General features: G+C 37.7%; 2 protein-coding genes and 1 long non-coding RNA gene across 4 annotated transcripts; 1 reads left to right on the top strand and 2 right to left on the bottom strand.

The window, feature by feature from the left end:
• The first annotated feature begins 1,550 nt into the window (after window positions 1-1,550).
• On the top strand, window positions 1,551-10,704 carry LOC112157302. 2 transcript variants are annotated; one of them, XM_024289975.2, is made up of 11 exons: window positions 1,551-3,173; window positions 3,429-3,580; window positions 3,655-3,808; window positions 4,347-4,718; window positions 4,841-5,119; window positions 5,980-6,003; window positions 6,078-6,170; window positions 6,247-6,277; window positions 6,406-6,455; window positions 6,587-6,621; window positions 8,932-10,704. In XM_024289975.2, exons 1-11 carry the CDS (start codon window positions 3,113-3,115, stop codon window positions 9,013-9,015), a joined length of 1,335 nt encoding a protein of 444 aa, XP_024145743.1. In that variant the 5' UTR covers window positions 1,551-3,112; the 3' UTR covers window positions 9,016-10,704. The 2 variants fall into 2 exon arrangements, with proteins under 2 accessions (XP_024145743.1, XP_024145744.1); XM_024289976.2 differs by having other exon boundaries at window positions 1,552-3,173; window positions 3,432-3,580.
• Window positions 3,409-6,127, bottom strand: LOC118599087. The gene is made up of 2 exons (XR_004948373.1): window positions 5,989-6,127; window positions 3,409-5,126 (listed from the first exon to the last, which is right to left on the bottom strand). It is a non-coding gene; the product is annotated as an uncharacterized LOC118599087 (long non-coding RNA).
• Window positions 10,705-16,779: 6,075 nt separating the features above from the next.
• On the bottom strand, window positions 16,780-27,770 carry si:ch211-207j7.2. Its single transcript, XM_024289271.2, has 4 exons — window positions 27,715-27,770; window positions 21,916-24,009; window positions 19,023-19,093; window positions 16,780-18,485 (listed from the first exon to the last, which is right to left on the bottom strand). Exons 2-4 carry the CDS (start codon window positions 23,939-23,941, stop codon window positions 18,390-18,392), a joined length of 2,193 nt encoding a protein of 730 aa, XP_024145039.1. The 5' UTR covers window positions 23,942-24,009; window positions 27,715-27,770; the 3' UTR covers window positions 16,780-18,389.
• Between the last annotated feature and the right edge of the window lie 79 nt (window positions 27,771-27,849).

Here is a 27,849-nt window from a genome sequence, read left to right as displayed (position 1 = left end):
TCTGTACAGTCAAAATCCATAAAATTAGTCTTTTTTTTAACCCCAAAAAGTTTGAGGCCTCCAACTTTTCAAGAACAGATTAAATATTTCCCATAATGCACTGCATTAGTCCAAAGTGAGGGTTATTCCTTTTATTTAAATAATTTACATGAGTACCCAGGATGATCAAGTGTTTTGTAGGAATTGTATTCAATTTAATACACATATACCTTGCATGAAGCACACAGCCTGGATAAAATACAACGTTGTGTCATGAAGGGAAAAAAAATATTTGCCAAAAGAATAAAGCTGGTCCGCTGTGGAGATCCTGACACGATGTGTTAAAATGTGAACAACAACAACATGCCGTTGGTTGAGATAAATCAGAGCATCTTTCACATTTTTCCCAAATCCTCACAAAATTCTTCCGTCTGACTCATACTGATTTCCTGCAAGATCAAGGTTTATTTTCTCAGGAAAACAAATGAACAGATTGTAACTAAATGATGAATTCATTCGATAACCAAGGCCAATTTAACCCCACTTGTTTTAATCAGTGAGCTTTAAAAACACTGGAGATTTGATTAAAAAATACTGAAGAAATCTTTCATTACCAGATGGGAAGATGTGGGGACTGATTGCAAATTGGTTTGTTATCTTTTGGGTTATTTATATTGTTAAAAAAAAGTGTTTTTTCCATCCATAACGCTGCTCATAAATGAGCATTTTGCACATTTTATTAAGGACTTTAATGTGTAATAGCTTTGTTCCAGTAATACTGTTGAATACCCTAATGTTTGTATAAATTGTCTTCTTCTCTCTCTTATACATTTTTAGATATAATATAAAGATATGGTATTTATTGTATAAATTCTGACTTTTGTTAAAGATAAGACTCAAGTTTTGTAGTTGAATCTGAAGTGAATTTTGAGTCAAGTTCATTTAGAAAACATTCTGCGCTCAGTTCTTGTCCCAAACTGCTCCGATATTTGAGTTTAGCTCTGCCGAACTGTAATTACAGAACAAACTTGTTTATTTCCTCGACTCCAGTCTCCCAGCTGTGTACATGCAGAGGTCACCAGACCACAAGAATGTATACATGCACACTTCACTGCACCACTATTTGTCAACTCAGAATCCCAAACTTAACCCAAATTGTTTAGAGAAAATCTGGTTATTTGTCTTTCGACCATTCAGAAACATTATGCAGACATTTTTGTTGCCTTTTCTGAAAATAAGAAAGAAAAAAAAACCCCAGAAGAGATGAAGTCGAAGGGAAAACTGGAGGCATTTCACATTTGCATGTCATTGTGTGTCGACTGACGTCAACTCCACAATAGTAGGTCAGGTTGCCACAGAGCAGCCAGTGGGATTAGCCAATGTAGGACAATATCATGCAGCAGAAAAACTGAGATTTGTGCTATTAAAACATTTTTATGTGAAGACATTTTTGCACAACAGCCTAGATTAAAAGAAAATTGTTTGGCACTGATATTAAAGCCAAAAAAAACAACTTATACCACAGTAATTCAGCAGCAGCATGCACTTTATTCACTTTATTCATCGATGTATATTTCCTTTTTTAGTTGCAACAGGGGATGTTTTCAAAGGATTCACGTTTTTAAAACTTTCTTCATGTAAAAGAACATTTTTTTCTGGGTCCTAATCACAATCTCCGTGATGTTCCTAATGACAAGCAATAAGCTGTAAAGGTAAAAATGAATGATAAAAAAGTAGCTGAGAAGTTAACAGATTGATGGAAAAGGCTATGATTTAAAAAAACAAAACAAAGGACTTCAGTAGTTTTTTATTTATTTTGACTTTTACATATGATTTATGTCATTTTTATGCAGATTTGTAACTTATTTTACAATATCGTCTATTTCATATTAGAAATGAAAGTGTGAATATTTATATTTTGTTTACCGTTACTGAGAATTTACTACCAATTATTGTTAGTACATGGATGCAGGCACTCTGCAACGCCACCAAATCCTTTATTATAAGAGTGTTTCCATTTGAATTAACAACAATGAGTGTCTGAAATGTTTTCTTCATAATCATATTTGGTTTTAAAAAACACCATGACTATAATCAGACACAATGCAGGTTGTAGTCAGAACCATTCAAGATTTACACCAAAATTCTGCAGGAAATTCACATTATTATTCATAACTGTAATGAAGTTGGACAAATTTGCAGATTTTTCGAGTCAAAGTTACATTTTCACAATTTAAAAACAATAAAAGTGCAAAGGGGACTGAAAATGTGAATGTTCAGCTTTAATATATTTTCTAAAATATCTTTATTTTGGCTCCATTAAATTTCTCTGCTACTTTGATTGGAGTTTTCTATTGTGTCAAAAACGAATGCGCAACTTCCTTGTTTTGACCTTTTTCACAATAGAGTTAAAGACAATTTTGAAAACTTCCATGTTTCCTGAGTATTACAGTCAAAAAAAAAAAAACTACACAAATATTTTTGTGACCTGTTCTTCTGGTTGATGCCAGAATCACAGCATCTTCTAACAGTTAAAGTCAGAAGCTCTTCACATAAACTGAACAGATCTGTAGAAGTCTAGATCCAACAAATCTAGATTTCATTCACTCTGTTTTCGACAGATATTAGTTTAATGCTTTGGTTGGTAAAATGGGGAAACTGGTATTGCAGAGGAGAAAGAACTGAAACGAAAAAGTCTGAAAGTTCTCATAGACAAACGGAAGAAGGAGACCACAATTCAGCTGGTCAGCTACTACTGATGCCATTTTTTTCAACATTTGATAAAAAAGAAAAAAAAAATCTCCACTGTTACTGACATCAAAGCTCTGCATGGTTAGCTCTCATCACACCTTTTTCATGCTCAAAATAAATCTATTTACTCATGAGCTCATGTTTCTTGGTGTTTTTGTGGTTAATTTGAAGCAAGTCAACATTTTAATCCCACACTACTAATCATCGCCTAAAAAGGAAGCGTTTTTACAGGTTCGACTTCCCCCATTGCTCTGCCTTCAAGAGGATGTCAGATGCTTAAAGAAAACACAGAAAGAGGAAGACACGGAGAGGGAGAGAAAGAAGCACATGGTTCAGAGGTGCTTTATTTATTCCAGTCAGTTCTTCTTCCTCTGAGTCCAGAATGCAGATTCCCAGAACTGGATGTATTGCGCTTTATGCCATGACTTTTGTTCATCTTTGGGGTAAGATTGTGTACATTTTTCTAACATTTAAGCTGTGAGAACTAATCTCAGCATTTTAATGTGGTTTAATATTAAACTTGGATTGACAGATGCTTTTTTAATTTAAAGCAAAGCTTTTTGAAATTAGGATTTGTGACTCCTTCGATTGTTTAAATTTGTTGAAACACAAATTCTCACCTTAATCCATTGTTGAGTCAGACGTTTTCATCATTCTATGAAATAATTTTAAGCTGTATTTTTTTATTTTTCTTTAAGTAGGAAGAGTTTTTGCCTCGACGTCCCCGGCCCCTCTTCCAACACCGACCTTAAAAGTCAAAGTCAGGTCAATCTATTCTGTGGTTCTGGTTTGTCAGGCCCCAAAAGGCAACCATGGAGTTCTGTTCAAGCTGTTCCAGGAAAGAGAGGAGGTACTGATGTTTGAATATATGTGTGTATATTTTCTAACAACTCGTTCTAACTTTTTTTTTCTTGTCTTGTGGAGGTGGACTTAGTGAACTTACAGTATGGGGCTGAGGAGGTCCAGTTCACCGTCAGGGTGGACACGGAAAAGCCTAAAATCTTCTGCTGCCTGTACAAGGACCAGCAGGGACTCTACAGTTTAATAAGTCCCTACTTGGATTTAGACGACCACAACGGTTAGTTTGTTTTTGACGCCACGTTCCAACAATCAAAGTGCATTTTCAGATGGGATTCGTTTCACAGCCAGCCACCATGGTATAAAATAATAAACACTCCCATCCGCTTCACTTTGCACACAAAACCCACTGCCACATGCAGGTGCTCTCTGCGGTCTCTTATTGTCCTCAGAACTGTGGGTGTGTCTGGTAGTAGTTACATCCTGCAGCTCGTATGGAAACCACACACACCCTCTCACACAGACAAACCATCAAACACAACTGTACTCGCTCTGCTGGTGACAGTTACTCACTGTGGTTCTGCTCCAAATTTGGCAAATGTATATCACAAAGACAAGCAATTCAGCAAAAAATAATAATCACTGCATCATAAAAGCATTTTATTCTGCAACAAATTTTGGTCCTTTAGGGGTCATTTATCACAGTCAATGGTAAAATAAATAAAGTTAAAAAAATAAAATAAATCAAAAATATTAATTGACATGTTTTTAACTTCTCATTTAGAAAAAAATATGACTTTCTTTTTTTTGTTTTGCAGATGATGCCCCTACTGTCTTGCCTTCAATCCCCCCTCCGCTCTTGTCTGTGGACCCCCCCACAGACGTGGTAAAACCAGGAGCCACTCTCCGTTTCAGCTGCAGCATCCCCACTCCTCAATCCCAGTCTCAATCCCAGTCCCAGAAGCCTTCATCTTTTCTCCTGCTGAGGACTTCTCATCCTGCAGGGTCTACATCGGTCATCCTAAGCCCTAAGGCCAGTCGGGTTTCAGACACCCCACTGCCTGGGCATTTCACAGTGGGACCAGTGAGGAAAGGAGACGAGGGCGAGTACACCTGCTTCTACCAGATTACCAAAGGACGGGGATTGGTTAACTCAACCGCCAGCAATGTGATTAAAATCATCATTGCAGGTGAGAATGTTCTTGATGATTTTTTGCAGTTTCCTTATATAAAGTATTAAGAATATTCTAGTCCAATATTTGGGCATTAACCTCCATCAACAAATCATCTTGTTGGACCTCTGTTTCCTCAGACAAGCTGCCAACGCCCAGCCTCGTCCTGCAGCAGACAGATGTGTGGCACTTGCTCTGCGCCGGCTCGGCTGCGTACCCCGGTGCCACGTTCTCCCTCTTCCTGGCAGACAATGAAGCTCCTGTTGCCACCCAAAGGACTCCAGTAACCCAGCATCAAGCAGTGTTCCCCCTCCCAGTCCAAGACTCCTCTGTGGCTTTGTATGAGTGCCAATACAGCGTCCTGCTGGGCAGCATGTGGAGCAATTCTGACAGAAGCGTGGCTGTGTCTGTGACTAAAGGTAGAGACTAGAAACGGAAATGCAGGGAAATATTAGTCTGAACGGAGCCCCTGAAGGGACATGGAAGTAGAAAAAAAATGTAGAGAAAAAAAAATCTGGTTACCATCTGATGCACAATAATAAATAAATAAACCTTTTTTCGCTTTAAACAAAATTTACTTAATATATATATATATATATATATATATATATATAATTTTAAAAATGTAAGTAAATTTTTTCTCTAATAATTGAAAAATATGTTTCTCTAAAATTAGAGGTAGAATTGATCTGGTCTAAAATTGAAGCAAAAAAAAAATCCCTAAAAATGGAAGAAAAAAAATATTCAAAAATTGAAATAAAACGTTTTTTTCTCTAAAAATTAAGAAAAAAATAAAAATAAAACATTAAACTATTTTTTTTCTAAAAATAGAAGTAAAAATGTATTTGACAAAAAAGTGAAGTATTTGTTTTCTAAAATTGAAAAAAAAAGTCTTAAATTAAAATAAAATTAAAGTATATATAAAAAATTAAGCTTAAAATGTGTTTTTCTAAAAATTGATGTAAAAAGGTGTTTTTGGTTACTAACTGGTGCACACCAGATAGTAATTGATTTTTTTTTTTTTTTTGCTAAAAATTGAAGCTAAAATAATTCTAAAAATTGAGGTAAAAAAATTGCTTTTCTAAAATGTAAGTAATTTTTTTCTCTAATTTAAGTTAACTTTTTTTTTAACAACAAAATCACTCACCAGTTAGTATTTGTTGAACACCAGTTAGTAACCAGTATGATTTTTTTTTTATTTCAATTTTTCTTTTTTTACTTTAATGTCCCTTTAGGGAAACTTTGAGTCTGAATTTGATTTTTGTTTTTTTTCTTCTAGGAAACTCACCATCATCTTCTTCAGGTAAGCTCTCTAAGATCACTGCAAATGTGGCTTCATCAAGGGGATCTGCACTTCCATGTGTGTCCGTACTGCAGGTGTGGACTGGCCTCTTCTGCTGGGCGCTTCTTCTGCTGCTGTGTTGTTCCTCTGCTCACTGGTGATCATAGCTGTGGTGGCTCACAGAAAAGGTAATTTGAACAAGAATTTCTGACTTTGTCGTCAGCTTTTCTGAAACTCTTTTCGCTTCTTCATCTTTTGTTCCAGTAAAAACAGCAGCTGAGAAAAAGAAGAAGAGGTACTGTATTAAAACTTTAAAAAAAAAAGAAAAACTCTAAAAGTTTTAAGTTTGACTCTGAAATTGTCATTCTGGATGTGAAATGAATGCTGGACGTTGTGCAGTAAAGTTCTGCTTCACTGATCTAGGCAGGAAGCACAGTTCTGGACTAAAGTTCATGGTAGAGACCATGTCGTTGGTGAGTTCTTTTCTTCTTCTTCTAATGACAACTCATTCATTTATTCATCATATTTTTCTACAAACATAATTTTGTACAAAACTGCAATTATTTATCGATTCTTCTGATTGGGATCTTTTGTGTATTTTTAGATCTTACTCTCCGACGAACAAGTTTTACATATCAGGTAAAGATGCACTTCAGTCTTTCACTGCATTTGAAAATATATAAATATGAGGAATCAATGAACCAATACTCCAGCCTCTGATTGATAAGTTTGATCCTCTAGAAAGTGACGATACCAGTAATCACCTAAAACAGAAGTATTCCGTTAGTTTACTACCTACACGACATGTACATGGTTTAAAGTATGCTTACACTCAAAATTAAACTTAAAATGTGCTACTTTTGCTAAGGGGCTGTGTCTGTTGGAACTCCTGGTATGTGTGCTGAAGACTCAGCTACAAACAACTGTAAACGTCTCCCAGCTTCATGCTGTAAACAGTCGGGCACAGACGGCACACACACGCATGAACCTCCCACCAAACAAACCAGACGCTCCCCGAAATGTTGTGAGCTCCACACAGCTCCTCATTAGTGCTGTGTGCAGAGTTTGAGCACGCGTCTCATTAGCTGTGATCACTTTCATTAATTAGCTTGATGAATGGCTCTCATCTGACTAAAGGCTCCCTTCAGGCGCCCTTCCCCTCCGTGCACTCCTACTGAACAACCATCACCCAGGACAGAATGCGGTCAAAATGCAAATAACCATGAAACTATTCACTAATTAGACCTGCTTTCACCTTTTCCTGCAGGGATTCATGTGAGGAAGTTATTATTTTTGGTCAGATTGATCATATTATTGAGAACAGACCACTGGTTGAATTTAAAGAACTGATTGGTCTAAATAGAACAAAAACAAATTATTTAAAGCATTTAAAAATGCTAAACTTTTTAACCCCACTTCTTTTTTTTCAGCCTTTATTAACAGTTGCTGTAAAGTTTAATAGAAAAGAAATGCACAGGTGAATCTGCACATATTTTAATGATGCATTTTACACAAATAAATGAAAAGTTAAATAGATTACAATTTTCCTGATAAATGATCTCATCCTTGCTCTATCCCACAGCAGCAGTCCAGGACTGTGAGGACTGTAATGTTTTTGCAATTTTTTTTAATCTAAGTTTTCTAACCACATACTCAAAAAACCTCCAAAATTCACACAAACCTAGCATCAAGTGGAAAAGGAATTTTTAACATAGTAGACAACACCCTACCTCAAAAAAATAAAAATAAAAAAATGATGACATCATAACAGACCAAACCTTCTCAAATGAATTAGACCAAAATCTCTTAAATCTAAAAAAATAAATAAATAAACAACAGAATTGAAATCGAGGATAAAAGTTGAGAATAAAAGGAAGTTTTGAAATCATTATGGGATGGCCACAAGACCTACAGCCATTTTGTGGCAATATGGGGAAAAGAAAACTTTTGTTCAAGCAATCTTCAACACATTTCCAACACGCGACACCAGGTTAAGTCAACAACAAAAAACGATGTTTCGTTGACCTCAAGAACAAGGAGAGGCCACCATCTTGAATTAAAAAAATTAAAAGACACATTTTGTACCAGCTACAAATTCAAGCTCCTCTTTGGGATTTTGATTAGGGCTCGGAGATACTGAGCATTTGGGTATCGATCCGGTACCGGTCAATATCACCAATATCGTTGTCAAAATCGATATGTACCCTAAAATCTCAATTGTTTTTAATGCTTTTTTTGTATGTTTCCCTTTTAATTACTTCGAATTAGGACAATAGTTTGATTAAATGGAAAATAGATTAAGACTAGATGATTGAAATTAAATCAAAAGTGAAGAATTGAATGCAAAACAGTCAACAAACCAAAAGAAACGAGTAACTATGATGCAAAAATAAATCAAAATATTTAACAATAAAAAAAAACTGGGGAAAATATAAATAATTTGTAAGTTTTTAGCTTTTAAATAGAACAATACAGTTTAAAAATAACTTTTCAAAAGAACAGAAAAGCCCCCATTTTGTCTTTTTTCCTTAGCGAATTTTTCACATGTAGCTCTGAACAGGGTGAAGGGCCTGAAGCAGCTGTTCAGCATGTGAGTGCTGGTCAAAATGGGGTGATGGGAGGCGACGCTGGCGAGGGCCATACAACGCCATAATGATTGTTTTCTCTAAATTTAATACCAAGTTTAACCCACAGATGAGCAAAAACAAAAACCCTCATTCCTAAACACTTAAGTAAATGATTTAAATGGAAGTAAACGTCTCAAAAGAAGGAGGGTATGAAGTTGATTTGTAGTAATATTTTGAACCACCTTGACTCCAAGTTGTTGTTGAGTCAGTGTCAGTCAGGAAACAAGCAGCCATACTTAGCAGTGATCACAGTGGTCGGAAATGAACTCTGCCACAGGAAGCTTGCATGAAGCTCAGATCTCTCCCGCTTGTTTGTGTGCAGGAATGGAACAGCGGGGTCACGGAAACGGCCTCCAGATCATCTCTGTGGAACCCCCTCTCTACATTCACCACCGAGATCCATTAGAAATACCAGTTTCCTCCACACACGTGCTTGTGTGTGTGTGCGTGCACTTTATCAGAGTTTATCTGTGTAGAATCAATTAGTATTTCACAGCAGGACAGGAAAATGTATTGTTTTTTTCAAAGATTTGTGTGCTTGTGACTGTACAATCAGACAGGAAATGATGCTTCTTTGATGTTAAGCTATTAATGGAATCACTGGTTTTATTACAATTTTTCTGCTAAGATAAGTTAATGTTTTTATGATTCTAAAGACTCAACTTTTATGCTAAAAAATCATAAATTACTTTAGTCTTTGTCTTCTTGTCATTAATTTTCTTAGTACAAAACAGTATTTCACTTTAGTAAAATTGTTGTTTACATTCTTTATTCATGCTTTGTACATTTTAGCTAAATAAAAATAAATTAAACATCAGAGTAACTCATTCTTGAGCTGTAGCATCCTATTAACCTACATTTTTTTGCAAATCTTTTTTTCAAGAAACAAAGTAAATACTGTTAAGTTCGAGGTGCTTGGGAGAGGCATTTTTTATTTTTTACTTTAAAGTTTCTGTAAATTTCAAGTAAATTCTGGGTTATGGGTTTCTACTGCTATTTTTAAGTAAAACGAAGACAAAAACAAGTGTTTTAAACAAAATCCTAGCAAAAAGACGTCACTTTTTTTTATTAAAAGGAATAAATAATCTGAATTTAAAAGTCTGCATGAACGTACAAAAAGTCTATAATGGTGTTTTTAACTAAATAAAATAATGTTTTTTTCATGAAAACATTCTTAAATGATATATACTCTGATCAGTTGTTTCAATGACTAATTATACATTTATTTGAATTAATTGTAAGAGCAGCAATTTTGATTTTAGGAAATCACTTTTGTACTGATATAAACTGTCACAGGATATAATTTTATTTTAAGGTTACCTGATGCTGAAATGTTTTTTTTATTTTTTATTTTTATTTATTTATTTATTTATTATTATTAGTTTTATTTTATTTTATTTTTCCTGATGCTGAAATGTGCACGTCAAAATGTCTCTTTTTTAAAAATTCTAAATCTGCTTAACAGTCGGCTAACAGCCTGCAGAGGGCGCTGTTTATATATCCTGTCAATGCCAGACAGCTTTTCAGAAGAACTAAATTATGGCCATTTATCATGTTCCTGATAGTGAAAGAAACACTGCGACCTTGACCTGTTTAAACAGCCTGGTAACGTCTCCGGCTTACATCTGAGTCTTCATTTAAATCCTCCGCTGTATAAAGTAAATAGACTCACACATAAATGCAGGAGTTAGAATTACCTAAAGCTTAACCTTTTTATGCTACTTTTATGATGCACACTAACTCTGCCTTTACACTCCCGGACGCAGCACCATATGAGCTCTGGGTTGCATAAATTTTATTAGGTTTGTTCACACGGAGCTGTCACTCAGTGGCTAAAACACTCAGGTAGGGTGTTTGTATGCAGATGGCTGTTTGTGAACAGAGAAGATGTGAAAATGTTCAATATAAAGCGCCTGCACATGTGAGTCATAGTTAAATTCCATGTGCAGGAGTGGAGATGTGCAGCTGAAGATAAGGGGATTACTGTAGGCAAATCTGTTTAACCGAGAGGCAAAATAACGATAAGAGCGCTCGGAAGTACAAGTTGACAAACTTAAATCCAACCACACCAGCAGAGGATTGTCCTGTGAGCTTTAGGATACAACTTTTAGTAGAAATAATAATTTGAAAATGTTGTTTTAGCAAGAAAAAACGTGTATGCAAACATGAAGCACTAGATAGGATTCTGATAGATTCGTTTATTTAAGAACTCTAGAAATGTGAATAAAGAGTCAAATAAAAAGCATGATGAGATACTCCTGTCTCACACAGCACAGGCCTCACAGAGTGTTGAAGGTTTAAAGCACAGCCTGAACAAAATGAAACTCTGTGTCATTCAGTTTCTCACAAACATCAACGAAAAATATGAAAAAAGGTTCAATAAAAATATATTTTTCTTCATGCTGCTGTCAGATCTCACAATGAGCATCAGTAGCTCTGCACCCAAACACTCCCACCACCCACTGGGCACAAGATGTCTGCCAGATAACTAAAATAAAGCACATTTACTGTAGATGTCAACTGGACATGTCAGATAACTCTATTGTGTTTCTTTATTAAGTTACATTCAGCTCACCATTTTCAATAAAAAGTCTATGGAAACGTTCGTTTCAAGCTTCCGCATTCTCACGTTCCAGTTCCACATACAAAATGCGTGGCTATTCAAGGTTAACTTTGACCAATCAGAGACTCGGATTTGGTAGCGACGTCTAGATGCGTCCACTTTAATTCACTGAAGCGCCAACCGTTTGAGAATTGATCATGTAGGAGAAATTGATAAATGTGGTTTGGCTGAAATTTTACGACACAAATAGAACTTTGAAATAAAAAGTCTGGAGCTTGACACACAAGATTTACACCGCTTTGACGTTTCGTACTTAGCTTCTTCCACCTGTAGGTGGCAGACATGAGCTAGTAAACAGTAGAAAAAGAAAAAGAAGAAGAACCCCCTCCCTACTTGTCCAGTGTGAACATCATGGGCAAAGTTTTTATCTTTAATAGTAAGCTAAAAATAGAGAGTGCTGATCATAATAATGACAAAAATGATTAAATATGTAATTAAAATAAAAACAAATTGATAAATCTCAGATCAGAATGCAACATTCAACTTTAACCAAGTCTGAATCGGTCCTGATTTCCGATCATGTAATCAAAAATTGAGACATCCCAAGACACAATATGTGGATAATATGTGCCAAAAAAGACATAAAAATCATAATATGTAAAATGCAATATAATAAAACATCCTGTAAATGCTCTTCAGGTTTGCTGTTAGCATTGGCCTAGAGGTGGAGTGTCTGGCTGAGGCTGGATGGTTGTGGGTTTGAATCCACAATCCGATCATACCATGTACCTGTCAGGTACGGGGTAGGACACAGACGCAGAGGCAGGATGATCCTTAGAATCGAGTTTAATTACTTTCTCGAAATCTATACTATGAGAAGTAGCAGCTCAAAAACAAGGCTGGAAAGCTCGTAGCACTCGAGAAAGCGCACAGAACCATCTGGCGACGAGTGCAGGAAAACAGGCAGTTTATAAACATAACAACGTAATGAAACACAGCTGTTTAAATTAAGAGGGCAGGTGGAAGTAAGAAGGAAATCAACAGGTGAGGGGGCAAAAACAAAGGGTGAAAACAGAAACAGTCATATCCGGTCCCGAAAACCCCACAGTACCTGTAGCCACTAAACGTTAAAATGTTTTTAGATTTCTCTTAGAGTACAGTTTAAAACATTTACTAAATATTTATTTAAAAAAAAAAAACACTGTGAGACAACTAGAAATCTGTAAATTCTACATTCCAAAATGTGTTCTTGTATCTAACTGGGATTAAAGGATCTCAGAAACGTGCATCATAAATAACTATCTAGTATATATATTAAGCAGTTTCACGTGTGAACTGCATGTTCATTCAGAAGAATCAAAAGAGCACTTAAAAACACTTAAAAGTCCCCTAAAATAAGAATGTAGAAAGCCACAGAAACACTAAAGTGATCCAGTTTTAGATCGTCTTTTAGCATCACAGATCTTCTATGAATATTGTCCTCCGTTACATTTTAAAGGTTTAAAGAAGTCTAAAGAAAACAACCATCCATGCACCTTCAAGATTATTATTTTTTATGATTATATTTAGTTTTTAAGTCAGTATTTATGATGTTATACATTAGTGCATGCGTTCTTTGGGGTTGGGAGTTCAATCAATTATACCATGAGGGTCTCATAGCAACGGAGAATTTCAAGCCTTTTGTACTCACCAAATGTTTCTTGAAGATGACATTTTTTGCAGTTTTGGAATAGATTTCACAATAAAAAGCTAGGCATGATGGGAAAGCAATGTAATGACTTGGGAAATAGTTGCAGAGAAGAGAAATAGACTTCTATGCATTGATGCCTATTGAATGTTTAATGGAAATCTATAGGTGACAACGTTGAATTAAATTTTCTGAAACAAGCTGTCAGGAAAGAAAAGATCCGGTAGACAGAAAACCAAGTTTGGTGGTGTAAATTTAAATGTGACCATAAAGCATGAACTAAAAGAAAAGCAGGTGAGAGAGAACTGGAAACAGACACTCAAATGTATTGAGGACCATTAACACAAATCATGACAGCTTTGAATAATTTACAACCTCAACCTGGTGTGACTGACAGGGACAAAACTTGAAGGAGAACATGACCAAAATAAAAAATATATAATTTTGTACATGTTCTCATTCCTTCTCTATTCTTCTGGATATTTTTCCTGTCCATTCTCTTGCTCTTCCATTAAAGCATTTCCCTTTTGTGTGACTTATCAATCTATTCTTCTTTTCATTCTTGTCATAAAATATAAAAACGTCTCTTCCTGTTACAATCATGGTGACTTCTCAGAAGATTCTGTTTTTCTGACTTTTTCTTTATTTTTACATGCTGAGTCAGCGCTTTTTTTCACTTTTTTCAAACTTGTTAGTCAAGATAGTACTTCGAAAAATGTAAAATGTTCTAAAATATTAAATTTATGAAGTAAATCTGTCTTGCTTTTAAAATTGTGATGAACATTGTAATTATTTTTACTTATACTCAATGGGTATACATGTAAATATATATTGGCTTGACTGTATTACTCATAGTTTTTATTATTGTCATACTGTTCATTTTAGTTGTATTTTATTTTACTTTATTGTTTTAACTCTATTTTTTTCTTGTGATTACGTCTTTCAGTCCAAGTCTTCCTTGGAAAAAAGATCTTATTTCAGTAGGACTTCCTGTTAAAATAAATGTGAATAAAATAATTAGAAGAAACCTTGAAATTACATAAAAATAACAAAAGAATTAATTGAAAAAAAAGTGAAAAATTAGCGCATATTTAGAAATAACTTTTTTTTCTTAGAATTTTTTGAAAATGCAAACTAATAAAACAGATCTGGAAAAATGTATTTTTTTTGTATCTGTCACTGAGACGTCTGCACCTGTCAATATATGTTTCGGTCCACTCCTCCTGATCAAAATGCTTCAACTTTCAGAGAAGTGGAAACTCTAGACAGCTGTTTTCAGCTCCATCCACAAATGTTCAGAAAGATTGAGATCCATACTCACATACTCACTGAAGGACTCTTTAGAAAATTCCAGTTTTTTTCTTTGCAGTTCTCGATTGTTTGTGTTTTGTTCACCATCCTGTTGGAAGATTTGTGACCAAACTTTCCCACTAAACTCTACGCAGCATCTTTCACCTCAGAAAGCCTGTTCCAGCAAAGCCAGACCATAAACAGGCCTCCTCCGTGCTTCACAGTAGACAGTCTCCTTCTCTTGGTTTGTTTCATTTTTGTGGAAACAGAACAGATTCCAAACGTTCCTCCCAGGAGATTTATCAATAAGAACTGTGACAACTTCCAGTTTGTTTTATTTTTTTATGTTGTGCTTTCAAAGGTGGTGTCTTCTTCTGCTGTCTCAAATAAAGTTCACGTAGACGGAGCAATAAATGATGCACGGGTGTACTTTGACTTTGTAGATCACCTTAAATGTTTTCGTTGGATCTTCTGAGCTATCACTCGTTTTATCTGTCCCTTCTTTTTGTTATCTCTTTTCCGTATGCGCCAACATCCAGGAAGGATGAACAACCCGAGCAGCTGTTTCAGATTAAACTTCTGTTTGATTAAAGAGAAAATGAAACAGACAATTATTCAATTTTATTCAACAGTTTTCTGATTTTTCTTTTTAAAGAAAATCCATGGAGATCAATCAGTGGTGCAAAAAATGCACTTTTTAGGAGCTGGTAATCATCATAAAATGTCAATAATCCATTTTTTTAATTAAGTGTATTAATTAATTAAGTGTAACATGGTCTTGTGGGATTTTTCTCATGATTGAGGGCATACGTGAAGAGAATTCAGCTTAAAATTGCCTTTCTGTGTATTTCTTTATTCCAATCAGGAGCAGATGAAGAAAAATGAAATACTGTAATTGTAGTTTTAGCAGTGACGTAGGATCTACAATGGAGTTCCCTGCTCTGCTACATTCTGATGCATCCACTTCTTGACCAATAGATCCATGTTCATCTTAATTTTCCTCGTCCGAGCCGGCTTTACTGCTGGATTGCTCAGATATTGCTCTGTTGCACAGGTAATGTTAGGTTGGGGTTGTGGGGGGGTGTAAGCTAGCGGGAGTGAGTATTAACAAATGGATGATGGGAAGGAAGAGCAGGCTCACTCCATGCCAAATGTCTGTTTTCAAAGGCAAATTTCTACTGAACTTCTGCCACTCTGCAGACACTATGTCCTGGAAAATTTTATATATATATATTTAATAAAAACATCTTAATCATCATTTAAAGACCACCAGAACGCTTTTACAACAGATCAAAAGATGATTGGAGTGGATCTTTAAACGTTTATGACAGTAACTTTGACTGCTGTACTGCTCCATGAACTCGAGCCAGCAGGTGATAGCGAAATCTCATGGAAATGAGTCTGCAGTGGAGGTGACAGATAGGTGCAGATGGTGCACAAACATCTGGAGAGCTGCCCAAGCAGGAGATAACCTTGAAAGCAAGTTTTGCTTTGCAAACCTACATGCTTTGCATCCATTGAAAGAAAAAAAAGGGGGAACGCTTACTGAGATGTAACTTCAACCAAAATTATTTTTCTAAAGTTTGTCTTCGTTTAAGTTTAATGCCCAACCATTGACGATGTGCCGCAAACAGTGCAGCAACAGTGCTGTCTTTAGCTAGCTTATTAATAATTTTGAGTAGTTAATGCAGGTCCACTATTACAATGAACGAGTCTGTTGGACTGAAGTCATGAATTATTTAAAAGGAAGCTGAGGAGGTGTTAAAGTATTTTGCAGAAGGAGTTTTTTTTTTTAATAATTTATTTTGTGCCAAAAAAAACGGCAAAACTCAGGAGAAGTGGGAAAAAATGAGTGACCTTTTGGAATAATCTGTGCCACTTCATGTAGACGAGAGGAAGGAGGGGGGGCAAACAATAGAGTCAGAGCTGCCACTAGTATTGTACGTTTTCACTCAATTTTAAAATGAATTTGCATAAATCTTTATGTGAATTTGTGAGGAGATAAAGCGGAAAATTAAAGGTTAAAACAAAAATATAAATTTTCCATTCTGGATCACAATAATACTGTCAGTAATATTATTGAAGTCTTTTGGGATGGGTTTTGTTGCCCTGAGATTCATTTTAGTTAGGAATAATTAACTATTACTCACCTTTGGTGTTATTTGGGTAAGTTTCAAGCTGTGCAGATAAATACAGAGACAGTGAAGCAGAAGTCGGACAAGCGCGTTATCTACTGTCTCTAACGCAGTCACAAAGTTCAGCCGATGGTCTTGTGACAGATACAATAAAAGAATCAGGTTTATTGCATAGATGATGTTTGAAATCACACCAGACAGTAAAGATGAAAATAACCTTTATTATCACTGGATGGCTCCGGATAATGATCTGCCAGTTGGAATGCTGGTGGTGCAATTCCCGCGTCCGAGAGCTGAGTGCCAAAGGGTCAAAGTGCAAGATCCTGGACTTCATTGTTCACGAGGGATTGCTGGAGCCGACGTGTGCAAAAAATGCAGAAAAAAATAGTAGCGAACGCTGATGTCTGAACCTGACGTGTGCATTTTGTTAGAAATAAAGCATAACTAGCTTTTGCCTCAGTCATCAGCAAAATAAAATGACATGCAAAACAAGGATTTTATGTCCAAGTTTAAGATTTACTCTTTTTAATTTATAAATACAATAACACTGGAAAGATTCGTGAGAGCCTTACATGGCATGAAATTCATATTTGACACTCTTGAAACGAGAACAAGTTGATTCTAGTGAAAGAGAAAGTGCCCAACTCTGGTCCCTGAGGCCCACATGTATGTTTATATTCAACATGTTTCTGCACTAACTGCTGCTGATCACCAGGATCTGGTGTGTTCGGTCAACTAGGAATTCATCAGCAGCAATTAGGAACAGTTGGGAATCCAGTGGATTCAAGGGGCCACTTCCAATAAAAAGACTTTGCGAGGATGCGTAATGTTACAGGATTCCGTGCTAAGAACTCATGGTTACGTGTAGCTACACCCATTCTAAGATCTTTTTCTGGACACAGATTGCAAATCAAACCAGGTTGTACGTTGACCAATCAGAGATTCAGATTTGGTGGTGATGTTTGGCATCCCCTTTATTTCACTGAACCTTTTGAAAATTGATCACGGAGAAGAAAATTATTAAATGAAGTTTGTTCCCGGACAGAATTATATGATACAAACTCTTTCATACATCGGAATAGAGCTGTGAAAGAAAAAACCTATAGCGAGAATTGCAAGATTTGGCCTTTTGCACCAAGTCTCTTCCAACTGCAGGTGGCGGATATGCACTAGTAAACAGTAGCAAAAGAAGAAGAAGCCCCTCCCTGCTTGTTCAGTGTGAACTAAATGCACATTTAAAAACCTGCACTTAGTGCATCACATGCCAGGTGAGTCCATAGATTTAGACGTCCAACCATTGACTGTATAAGAGAACTGATCCCCTCACAAATCCAAACAGGAAGTACCTGCTGGCTTCAAGAAGACAAAATCCCATAGACTTCTATTGAGAAATAAACAGCTATTACTCAGTTATTCCATTTGTCAGAAAAACCAATCCTGCTCTATGACTTTTTATAGCATGTTCTTGCTTATCCTAATTTTTTCTTGACATTTGTATTTATCGCAAATTATAAACTGACCAATCAGAAGCCTCAGTACAAGCACAGTACAAGTGAACTTGCAACAAGCTCAGTCCTGATTGGTGAAAGTGGTTGCCATAGTGATTCAGACCGAGTTAGACCAATCACTGCTTATTGTCTGGCTCCAACATGGCAGCATCTTTTTTGCCCAAAAAAATTTTGATTGAGCCGGAAGTAAACCATTATCTAAGTGGGATGTCTCACTCTGTCCAGTTGTTTTATACAGTCAATGCTTTTTGTTTGTAATTCGTAATACATTAAAATTTACAGAAATAAAACAAAAAAAAACAACATTTTTTTTTACAATGAAGCAATAAAGGGAGACAACAAAGAAACAGCCAAGTTTCTGTACTTTGATTTGACTTCTTCTTTTCCTCATTAAGACTCCTAAAGGATTTTTTTAGTTCATCATCTGCTTATTCCAGTCTCTGAATTCCTTCTGGTTAAAGTCCTTCTTGCATTTCTTCACTGTTGCTCCCTTATCCGAGTTTCTTCTTGCACCTCTTTACACCAATCTTTTATTGCTTTAATTTGAACACCAGATTAAAAAAAAAAAAAAAACTAGTGGTCTCTGTGAGCTCCTCCTCAGGGATCCTCCCTGTTGTAGCCGTTGACCAGCCCTGCTTCCCAGCGCTGCACCAGTGGAGTTTTCTGTCTCGGGGTCCAAGAATTAATGAAAACCTTAGAGTAAAGAAACAAAAGGAATGCTGTGATTATAAAGAACAATGGCCAAATAAATAACTTTCAACATAACTACATAAAACAACATTTTTTGGAGGTTTTGATTAAAGTAGAATGTGGAAAAAAAACAACCGATAAAGGCCAAGCAGCACTCAGCTCTGCTTGTTACGGTCAATTGACTTTCCCTGCCACTGACTGCACACACATCCATCAATTCTCTACTTCAGCTTCACTTATGTGTGAAGATAAGTGAAGATGTGAGGATAGAGGAATGCAAACAGCTTCCTCCAATCTTTTTCCTTCATTTAATCTAACAATGCAATCAATTTTTGTTTGTCTTCGTGTTGCTAAGAAACAAGTTTACAAACCTTAAATGACCCTCTTACTTTACAAAGCTTCTTCTTATTTTCTTTGCTGCAATCAAGCAAGACTTTTGGATGTGATTTGCCTATATTTTCATCTTCCTTTTTAGAAGAGGCTGTTATGATTAATCAATTAAAAGAATGATAAAAGAAGTGGTTGAAAGGGCGAACGCACCTCTGATCGGTTTATCTCCTCTTCATTCGTTTGACTTGGCGGCCACACTGACAACTTTCCCATTTTTTGTCCTGGAAACAAAGACAGGAGGAGCAACAGCATTAACGGCAATCAAATTAAGAATAAATATCCTTATGATAGATGGAGCTGAAAGAATGACACTCGACTGTGCACCGATTTGTTGACATGGAAACAAACATGGCAGCAAACACTGATATAAAGTTGGGCAGACTCTTTATTTGACAAGAGTGAGTCACGGTCATAAAGGGTATTGGCGCACTCTGGTCACTTCAGACCAACAATAATGGGTGGCATCATTATTCGATTATGTAACACAATGTCAGAAACCACAGCCGAAACCTCTAGCTCTGGAAAACCATGTTTCCCAGCCCTGTAGTCGATTCTGAGCTGCAATAAATCAAAAGTTTTGTTCAAGCTGCATCACTTTAACATTTTCAACAACTTAAAGACCTATTCTGATGAAAATCGAGTTTTTCATGGTTTTAGCATGTACATGTTGCATTAATCTGATGATGGAGGACATATATATATATATATATATTTCAAAACTGCTGCATTTTTGTTGCACCAGCAATGTAAGGTTGAGGCTGAGAGGGGCTGTACACTTCCGGGAGGGTTGATGGGAAATGAGCACTCTGCTCCAATAAATTTCCAATAAACTAGTGCTACTCTGCAGAAACTATGTAAAGGAAAACACAAGTTTTTTAAATTTTGGCTAAAAATGGCATGACCATAAATAAAGATCACTAATGCTTTTTCAATAAATCAAAAGATGTTTGGGTTGGGACTTAAAACCAATTTCAAGCATGAATCCAAATTATATTTAAATTCTACACTTGACCATCATATTCTGATTTTTAAAGTAACATATTTATGTCTAAACTCCCATCCTAACCTCCAGAAGACTACATGGTGCAGGATTATATAGTGCCCTGGATTCTAAATGCAATTCGGACACCATGCTCACTGCTAATAAAGGTAAACAAGGATTAAATTAGTTTGAAACTATCAAAAAAATATAAGGAAATTATTCTTCACTCGTAATTTTCTAAATGTGTACGGCCAGAGTTAAACTTTTGTCTTTGACGCTCTTATTTTGAAAGCTTAAAATAAGGGGATTCATAGTGGCACTTAAAATATTCGCTGTGCTACTTTGTAAATATTCCTGTTTTTACAATTATCCCTTAAAATACCCCGAAAACAACAAATACCTCTTATTACAACACTAAATATAGCCTTGGGGGCAGTTAAAACATGCACAATGTGCATGTTGGCTGCACCTGTTACGTGTGGCTAACATGAATTTCCATCCGTTTTTGTGCTGATCGCACTTAGAATATGTGCGAGTAACATCAAGCAAAATAGAACCTGTTAGAATAATATAATAATATTTTCAATTGAACCTCAAATATTGAAGGTTTATTCAGATTTGTATTTGGATTTGTGAACAATCTAAGACAGGAAATGAAAATACAGTTTGGCAGGACATTCATAAAATAAATATTGTACATTTTTCAGTTGAAATTGGTAAGGTTACCTTTTATTATTTATGTAAAAGTGTGTTAAAAAGCATTCAGTTGTCAGCTTTGCCGTTCTAAAACTCTTAAACTGGAAGTATTCACATTTCCGGCCCTGTTGCCTTTTTGTCTGACATCACACGTCTTTGTATGATGAAAATGTGGATGGTTTATCAAAAAACTACATTTAAACATTTTTTTTGACCGCAATGCATTGCGGTCTATATTCACTAATGTAGTGAGCATGGATGCACGCTAGTATTTCGCAAAGACTTTTGGGAAACTTCCAGTGTACTCAATTGATTTAGACAGCATTATAAAATGGCGAACCCACTATATAGTGAGTAGGGAAGGAATTTGGACATTTAGATGTTTGTTTGTTTTGGCTCAGCTCCTTTTTTAATCATTTAACACTTCAGGAGTGGATATCTATAATCCATCCCAACCCTTTTTATTGCTCTCTTGAATACTCAATACAATTTCCAAACCAAACCCCTAAAGTATACTAAGAAAAGTAGTTCAGTGAGAATAATAAAATTGGTATGATTAAAAAAATAAATAGTAAATATGTTTGCTTAGTGTGAAAAGCTTTACGAGTTATAAGATGATACATGCCTGATTTTCAAAGAGAAAGGGCCACACCATGTGTACACACACACAGCTTTTTGTTCTCTTATTGATGTGATAAAAGAAAGCCTGAACTCAACAAACACAACTCATGTATTTTAATGATCAAATGAAGGTCTTTATTTTAATGACTCTATCCAGCATCAATGAGACTTCTTTTCGTCATGCAGCACAAACACCTGATTGCCCTCTCGCTGCGTGCAAACATTTTCAGCCTCCCACAGCTTCACCAACAGCATCATTTTCCACAGTAAACAAAGTTCAACGAGGTCTCACTCTGTGTTTTTTTTCATCTGTTTTGGGGGTTTAAAATCTATTTAGTGACTTCAAACTGTTCCAATCAAGCTAACTTCCTTGTTTTCATGTGAACGTCACACTGTGAGGCTTTTTACTGTAATGGCAGCAAACGGAGTCAAACAGAATGAATTCATGAGACAGCATTTCTTATGAAACTCTTATTGGGAAAGGCTGGATGTTGCAATGAGATATAAAAACAAGATGTATTCACTTTGAGAATGACAAATTTGAACTTTGAGGAGAAGTTTGGGAAACAAAGTCTGCTTTTTGCTGACACATGGCAGCGACTGAAGCATATCAATGCTCTACATTTTTTAGCTTTTAAAGTTTATGGCTTTTTTTGTTTGTCAGGTGAATAATGATTTCCTATGAATTCCACTCTCAGAATTTATGTGCACCTGCAGATTGAGTCAATTTTGGGAAAAGCTCACCTGTTGAAGGTTCAGTTTCCCCCTTGGATGAAGACCCAACAGGGATGGCCTCTCCACCTCCTCCATACAGGCTGATCCGCTGGTTTCGGAGCTCGTTCTCCCTCTCTTGAGCCTGCAGGATTTCCCGCTTCAGTTTGACTAAATGATCTGAAGAGCGTAGCTTAAAGAAGGGGTTCTCCTTAGGTGTGATTTCCTCCTCCTCCTCCTTTCCCCACTGTCTTCCCATCGGTGCATCCCGCCACCCTGCCTTGTTCCACGACAGGGGAGAACTCTCAGACTCAATGACTGACACTTTCTCTGCTTTAAAGAGCTGGCTCTTCTGCACCGGAACCAGGCCGTGCTCCAAGACGATGACCTGCTGACCTGTCTGCTTCGACGGGTCCGGGTGTCTGAAGGACGGGCCGTTCAGTCCTCCTCCTCCGGCGGGGGTTTGCGTCAGCAAGTCGAAGCTGGGTCTCCTCTCCACTTCGGAGTCTTTACAGGTGGATGTTTCGGACTTGGTTTCCTCCAGGGTGGAAGCATCCGTACCGTCGGAGGAGACGGAGGACTGACTCTTATGGTTTTTGACCGTCATCAAGAAAGTTGAATCAGAAGTTGCCTGAAAGGCCTCAAACACCTGTTTCCTCTCCTTTAACTGGCCGGCTGTTCCTCTGTCATAAACACCTGGGATTTTCCCAATCTTGACCAGGTCGTGCTCCCTTTGAGCCTCCTTGTTGATCTCTTGTTGCATCTTTTTGCCAGCAAACTCCCTGTCTTTGTTCTGGGACCACTCTGACTTAGAGGTCAGCGACTGGGAAAGGACAGTTTTTCTCAGGGGGATCTCCACGTACTCAGGAGACGTGGGTCGGTTTGGGAGCCCCCTGGATCTCCTCAGGCTGTGTTCCCGCTCGATGGCCCGCCGGATCTCCCTCTGGATGGGAGTTTCTGCTGAGGCAGTTCCTGGAAAAGCGGTGTAGGGGATGTCCATGGAGCTGTAGGGTGAGAAGTCTGCTGACACGCCACTGTCACTCTGGCTGTCGTCAAACATGTCCTTCTCCATCTTGTGTCTGTTCCGTTGGAGATTAGTTTCTGTGTTGAACCTGCTTGTCTTTGAATCTCCTGGCAGACTTCTGTTGCGTGGCAGCCAAACCGCCTCCTTCCTTTCAAGTCCGCTCCCTTTCTGCCCTTCCTGCCCACCTGTTCGCTGCTTTTCACCGTCCGCTCTCTCCCCCACCCTGCTGCGCCTTTCAGCGGCTGAAACGCAGACTTCACTATCCGTCCCGCCCTGACCCCACATCTCCATGGCGATGGCAGACAAAGGTGGAGGCCCCTCCCCAAACACCTGTTGCACGGCTTCCTGGTTCCTGGCTGGGGGTTTGTGTGAGCTCTGAGGCGACAGCGCCCCCTCCTGTTTGGGTAAGGAGAGCGGTTGAGCAGCATCCTCCTCTTCCTCACTTTCATCAGCATATGGGGGGGAGTTTAAAGCGAACAAATCGCCGGAATTTTTCATGTTAGATTCATTATTTTTATTTGCCACTTGATCTCCTGAAATTGTTTCCTGACTTCTCTCTACAAGCTCGAGGTTTTCTGGCTGTTTTTGACAGACTTCTTTAGGGTCTTGAATCCCCTCTGCCAGCTTCTCCTCCAGGTTTGATAAACCCTTCGTCCCCACGTAAACTCTCTCTGACAAGGAACCGGGTGAAGGTGGAGGTGGGAATTCACAATCCTCCACACCAACTTGATTTGTGTGCTTAAACTGAAAGCATAAAACATCCGATGGTTGTGTGGGAACATGTTCTGACTTTATAGCAGCTTTTTGTGCCATTTGACCATCATCATCATCATCTGCGGGCTCCATCGTTGGGTCTGGAGCTCTGGCATCAACCCCAGACTCCAGGACATCTATATCCTCCTCCGGCACCGCCTTGGGGGCTTTTCTGTCTGTCGGAGAGCAGTCGCAGCTTCTGCTTACCGTCTCTTCACTCTGCAACTCATCCAGCGAGCTCAGAGGACCCCGCGTCTGCCAGACCACGGGCTTTGTTGCCATGGCTGCGACTCTGCTGATGTAAAAGCTTTTTTGGAGCAATCAGGCTGTTTGGCCCCGAGCCAGTCAGTCTGTGTGAAAGCAAAGGGAACACAAAAGACAGAAGAGAGCAGCAGAGTGATTAACATGGGCTGCACAACAAAACGCTGTTATTTAAGGGCACGGTGAGTTTGCATCACAGGATGATGATTCACCTGGATTGCTGGTGACATTTGTTGTGGAGCAGCTCTGAAATGTTAAGTGCCATCTTTTCATTTTGATTTGCATAAGTCACTTGAGCAAAAAGGGAAAATCCTTCCTTATTTTTTCATGTTTTTGTCATTCTGACCCTCAAATTACAGCAAAACGTTGAAGAAAAGCCGTAAACAAAAGCGGATCACAAACAGAAAGGGAAAAAAAGTAGTTTCAGGATGTAGAGTTATGTAAAAGTTCACAAACAAGATGTCATTCACCTTTATGTCCACAGAGCTGAGTCAACTGTCCGACAAGTCAACTTGTTAACTTGTAAAAACACAAAAAAGTCTTAAGTCTTAAGAATAAAAATGCAATTTTGCAGGATTTATCCATCTACAAAAACCTTGTATGTGAGAAAACTGTTTTAAGCTTCCCATCAAAAGGTTTTTGTTTGTTTTCAGCATTCATTCCTCTGTCTATAAAGTCAGAGAACAAAAACAGAGCGCACACACAGAGCTGTGTTAGTCTGCTCAATGCTTAAAAAAACGTCAAAGCATATTTAATGCTGCAGGTTTTCTGCATTTCATTATAGAGAATCCATCCCATCCTTAAAGTGTGACAAAACTGAAAATGTGACGTGACATTTTAAATTTGCTCTCAGCGGCATGAAGTTCAAATGCAATCTTCTGATGTCGTGTTAATTTGTCACCCGCTTCTGTATTAGCTTAAACAGCTGTGTTAGACTGACACAGGAAAAAAATCCTCTCATTATATCAGGGTTTTATTTTATTTTATTTTTTTTTTTTGGAGTGTAAGAGGTGAAAGAGAGAATGCTGTTGCAATAAGTTCTGGCTCCAGGAGCAAAGTATAAAGTTTTCTGCTGAGTTCACCTTTCTTTAATCACCTTAAAGCCTGGAAAACACACAGACTCACACAGTCTAAACTAGCAAAGAGACTGACCATAGAATGTCTGATTATTGAATTTTCTTTTTTCTTTCTCCATTATTATTTCTTCCTTTTCATTTCCAGATGTGCAATGGATCAAAAATGCTCTTGTAATTATGCCTCTTTAACACAAACACTCTCAGCCTCCATTCTGCCGTGTCTCACATGCATCCACAGCAGTCCTTTGCCAAGCCCCTCCGTCCAGGCCCGGTTCCAACGCAGTGGCTGATCATTAAAGGCAGCGTGGATCACAGCCCTGTGAATGACTAATCGTTGATGAACTTGGACGGATGGACAAATAAAATGCAACCGCCTCATCTAAGGATCAGAATATGGGAAGTATATTCACCTCACCTCACAGCCGAGCAAAACCCATCTGCAGCCAGGCTTTTAACAATTTATTTTAATAACAATTTGATTCACTGACATAATATCTATCCAGGATATGCTTAGCAAAAAGTTATCAGTACATTCATATTCACAAACCTGTATCATACATTTCTTAACACTTTCAGAGAAAACCATGTCCATACACATAATCATGTATTATCTTTGGTACACTAAATAACAAGTTATTTGTGAAATTATTCTTGTTATTTTCCCAGAAGTAAGTCAACTTGATCTCTTTCGCTGCTTGTGGGTGCCGCCCATTTCATGACGTCAACCTAGAGCCGGCTTCAGCATCATGTCTGCATCTCGCCCACAAAAACGAAAAACATTTGAACTTTTACAAAGATTGGTGTGCATACTGTATATCTGTCTTCAGCAGCCTCTGCCATCGCTACACTGGTTGTAGTGATGGCCGGGGCTGGCGACTGAGCACCGCTTGCTGAGCGGCAAAGCTGGTGGCTCAGAACCGTTAGCTGAGCGGCGAAGTTAGTGGATGAGCACTGCAAGCTGAGCGGTAAAGCTAGCAGCTGAGCACCACTGGCTGAGGGGCGGAGCTAGCGGCTGAGCACTACTAGCCTAGCAGGGAGGTTAGCGGATGAGCATCGCTAGCTGAGCGTCGAAGTTAGCATCTTATCTGAGCGCTGAAGTTAGTGGATGAGCATCGCTAGCTGAGCGCTGAAGTTAGCATCTAATCTGAGTGACAAAGTTAGTGGATGAGCACCGCTAGCTAAGCAGTGAAGTTATTGGCTGAGCACCACCAACTGAGCGCTGAAGTTATTGGCGGACCACCGCTAACTGAGTGGAGAAGTTAGCGGCTGAGCAGCACTAGATGAGTAGCAAAGCTAGCTGCTGAGTTAGTTAAGCAGGGAAGCTAACGGCTGAGCACTGCTAGCTGAGTGGCAAAGTTAGTGGCTTAGCACTGTAAGCTGAGTGACAAAGCTAGCTGCTGAGAACTGCTAGCTTTGTGGAAAAATTAGGTGTTTATGTTAGCCTGGGGGAGGTGCTGGCAGTGCGGACTCTGTTCTCACTTTGTGACATCAAATTGTGAGGATCTGCTCATATTTGAGGGTTGAAAGGGACTAGTGCTCAGAGTTCAAGTATTTAGAGGAATACTCAGAAATGCAAGAAATAAACCACATAAAAATGTATTTAATGCACCAAAACTACCTTTTTAAAATTTAAAAAAATGATCTTTTTAACATCACTGGAATATTATTCCAGAATAAATCAACTTAAACCTTAAATAACTCTCAGTATTTTACTCTCCATAAAAATATATTTTGTCAAAATTAAACAAGTTGAAATAGCCACAATTATAATTACCCGGAGGGCCGGATCAGGCCCCCGGGCCTTGACTTTGACATGTGTGACTCAGGAGTTTTTTATAGTGAAGCCCTTTAAATGAAGTTAAACATTTAGGTCAAATATTTTTCTCTTTCTTATGTAAAGAACAAGCTGCTCACCAAAGTGCAAACAATTTGTTTGAAAAGTTACAAACCTTTGAATTATTTTACTGACACAAGAAAAGAAGTTTCCCAGTGACTGTATACAGTACATCCTCTCAGATCTGCTTTCCAAATCAGCTGGAGATCATCTATAGTCAGACATAACCTGACCCATTTTAGCAGCAGTTGACAAGTAAAATTACCATCATTCACTGACAGTGTTAAAGTGTTACAGAGAAGCAGAGCCCACGACAAAAAGCCTTTTGTTCTGCCACAAATGTAGGTGTTTTAATAGATTCCGTTCCTTTTTTCTCATCCGAACGTTGCTTTAATTTTTATTCCTAACATCAGTAACAACTGAAACTTCTTCGGTCAAACAAAACACTGCTTTTATCATAAAGTCATGTTCATGTAAATGAACTAATGCAGCCCATTTCCTCCAGAAACAAAAAAGCTTTATTTATCCAGAACAACATTCTTTGTGTCTCATTGTCAAATTTCGACCTTAGCATTAAAAGCCCTCCAGTCTCCAGGGTTGAAAGAGTTTGCTAATTAAAAAAACATTACATAACAGGCTCATGCTTCACTCACTATCTACAAAAGGGTCCTGTTTTAATAAAAAGAAGGAAATTATAATCAGGGCTACTCGAAATGTCTTCACAAATAACATCCATGCATTTTTTCTGGGTTAGAAGACCGTTTTTGATTAAAATCAAAGCCATTTTCTGCTTAACCAGCTATTCCACTGATGCATAATACTCATAATAGTTGGTAAATTAAGCAAAAATACAGAATTTTTCTTGAAAATACCATGATACATACCAGCTGATGAATCGTTTGGAAATTCCTCTGGAAACTGGAGGCCATCAGCACCAAAGAAACCTGTGTGCCGAGTGTTCTCCTGCTGCCTGGACACCCCCCCCCCAACCCTCTTCATGTGCACAAACACCTTCGCAG

This window comes from Oryzias melastigma, linkage group LG1 (genome assembly GCF_002922805.2).
Source record: "Oryzias melastigma strain HK-1 linkage group LG1, ASM292280v2, whole genome shotgun sequence".
Taxonomy (NCBI): Eukaryota; Metazoa; Chordata; class Actinopteri; order Beloniformes; family Adrianichthyidae; genus Oryzias; species Oryzias melastigma.
The sequence above is the reverse complement of the archived record's forward strand: the minus strand, read 5'-3'. Positions and strand labels throughout refer to the sequence as shown.

Coding starts and splice junctions, on each gene's coding strand:
- LOC112157302 (XM_024289975.2), top strand. CDS start 3,113: ATGCAGATTCCCAGAACTGGATGTATTGCGCTTTATGCCATGACTTTT. Junction 6,171..6,246: donor TGTGGTGGCTCACAGAAAAG/GTAATTTGAACA, acceptor CTTTTGTTCCAG/TAAAAACAGCAGCTGAGAAA. Junction 6,622..8,931: donor GAACAAGTTTTACATATCAG/GTAAAGATGCAC, acceptor GTTTGTGTGCAG/GAATGGAACAGCGGGGTCAC.
- si:ch211-207j7.2 (XM_024289271.2), bottom strand. CDS start 23,941: ATGGCAACAAAGCCCGTGGTCTGGCAGACGCGGGGTCCTCTGAGCTCG. Junction 19,094..21,915: donor GGAAACTGAACCTTCAACAG/GTGAGCTTTTCC, acceptor CTTTGTTTCCAG/GACAAAAAATGGGAAAGTTG. Junction 18,486..19,022: donor AGGAGATAAACCGATCAGAG/GTGCGTTCGCCC, acceptor CTTTACTCTAAG/GTTTTCATTAATTCTTGGAC.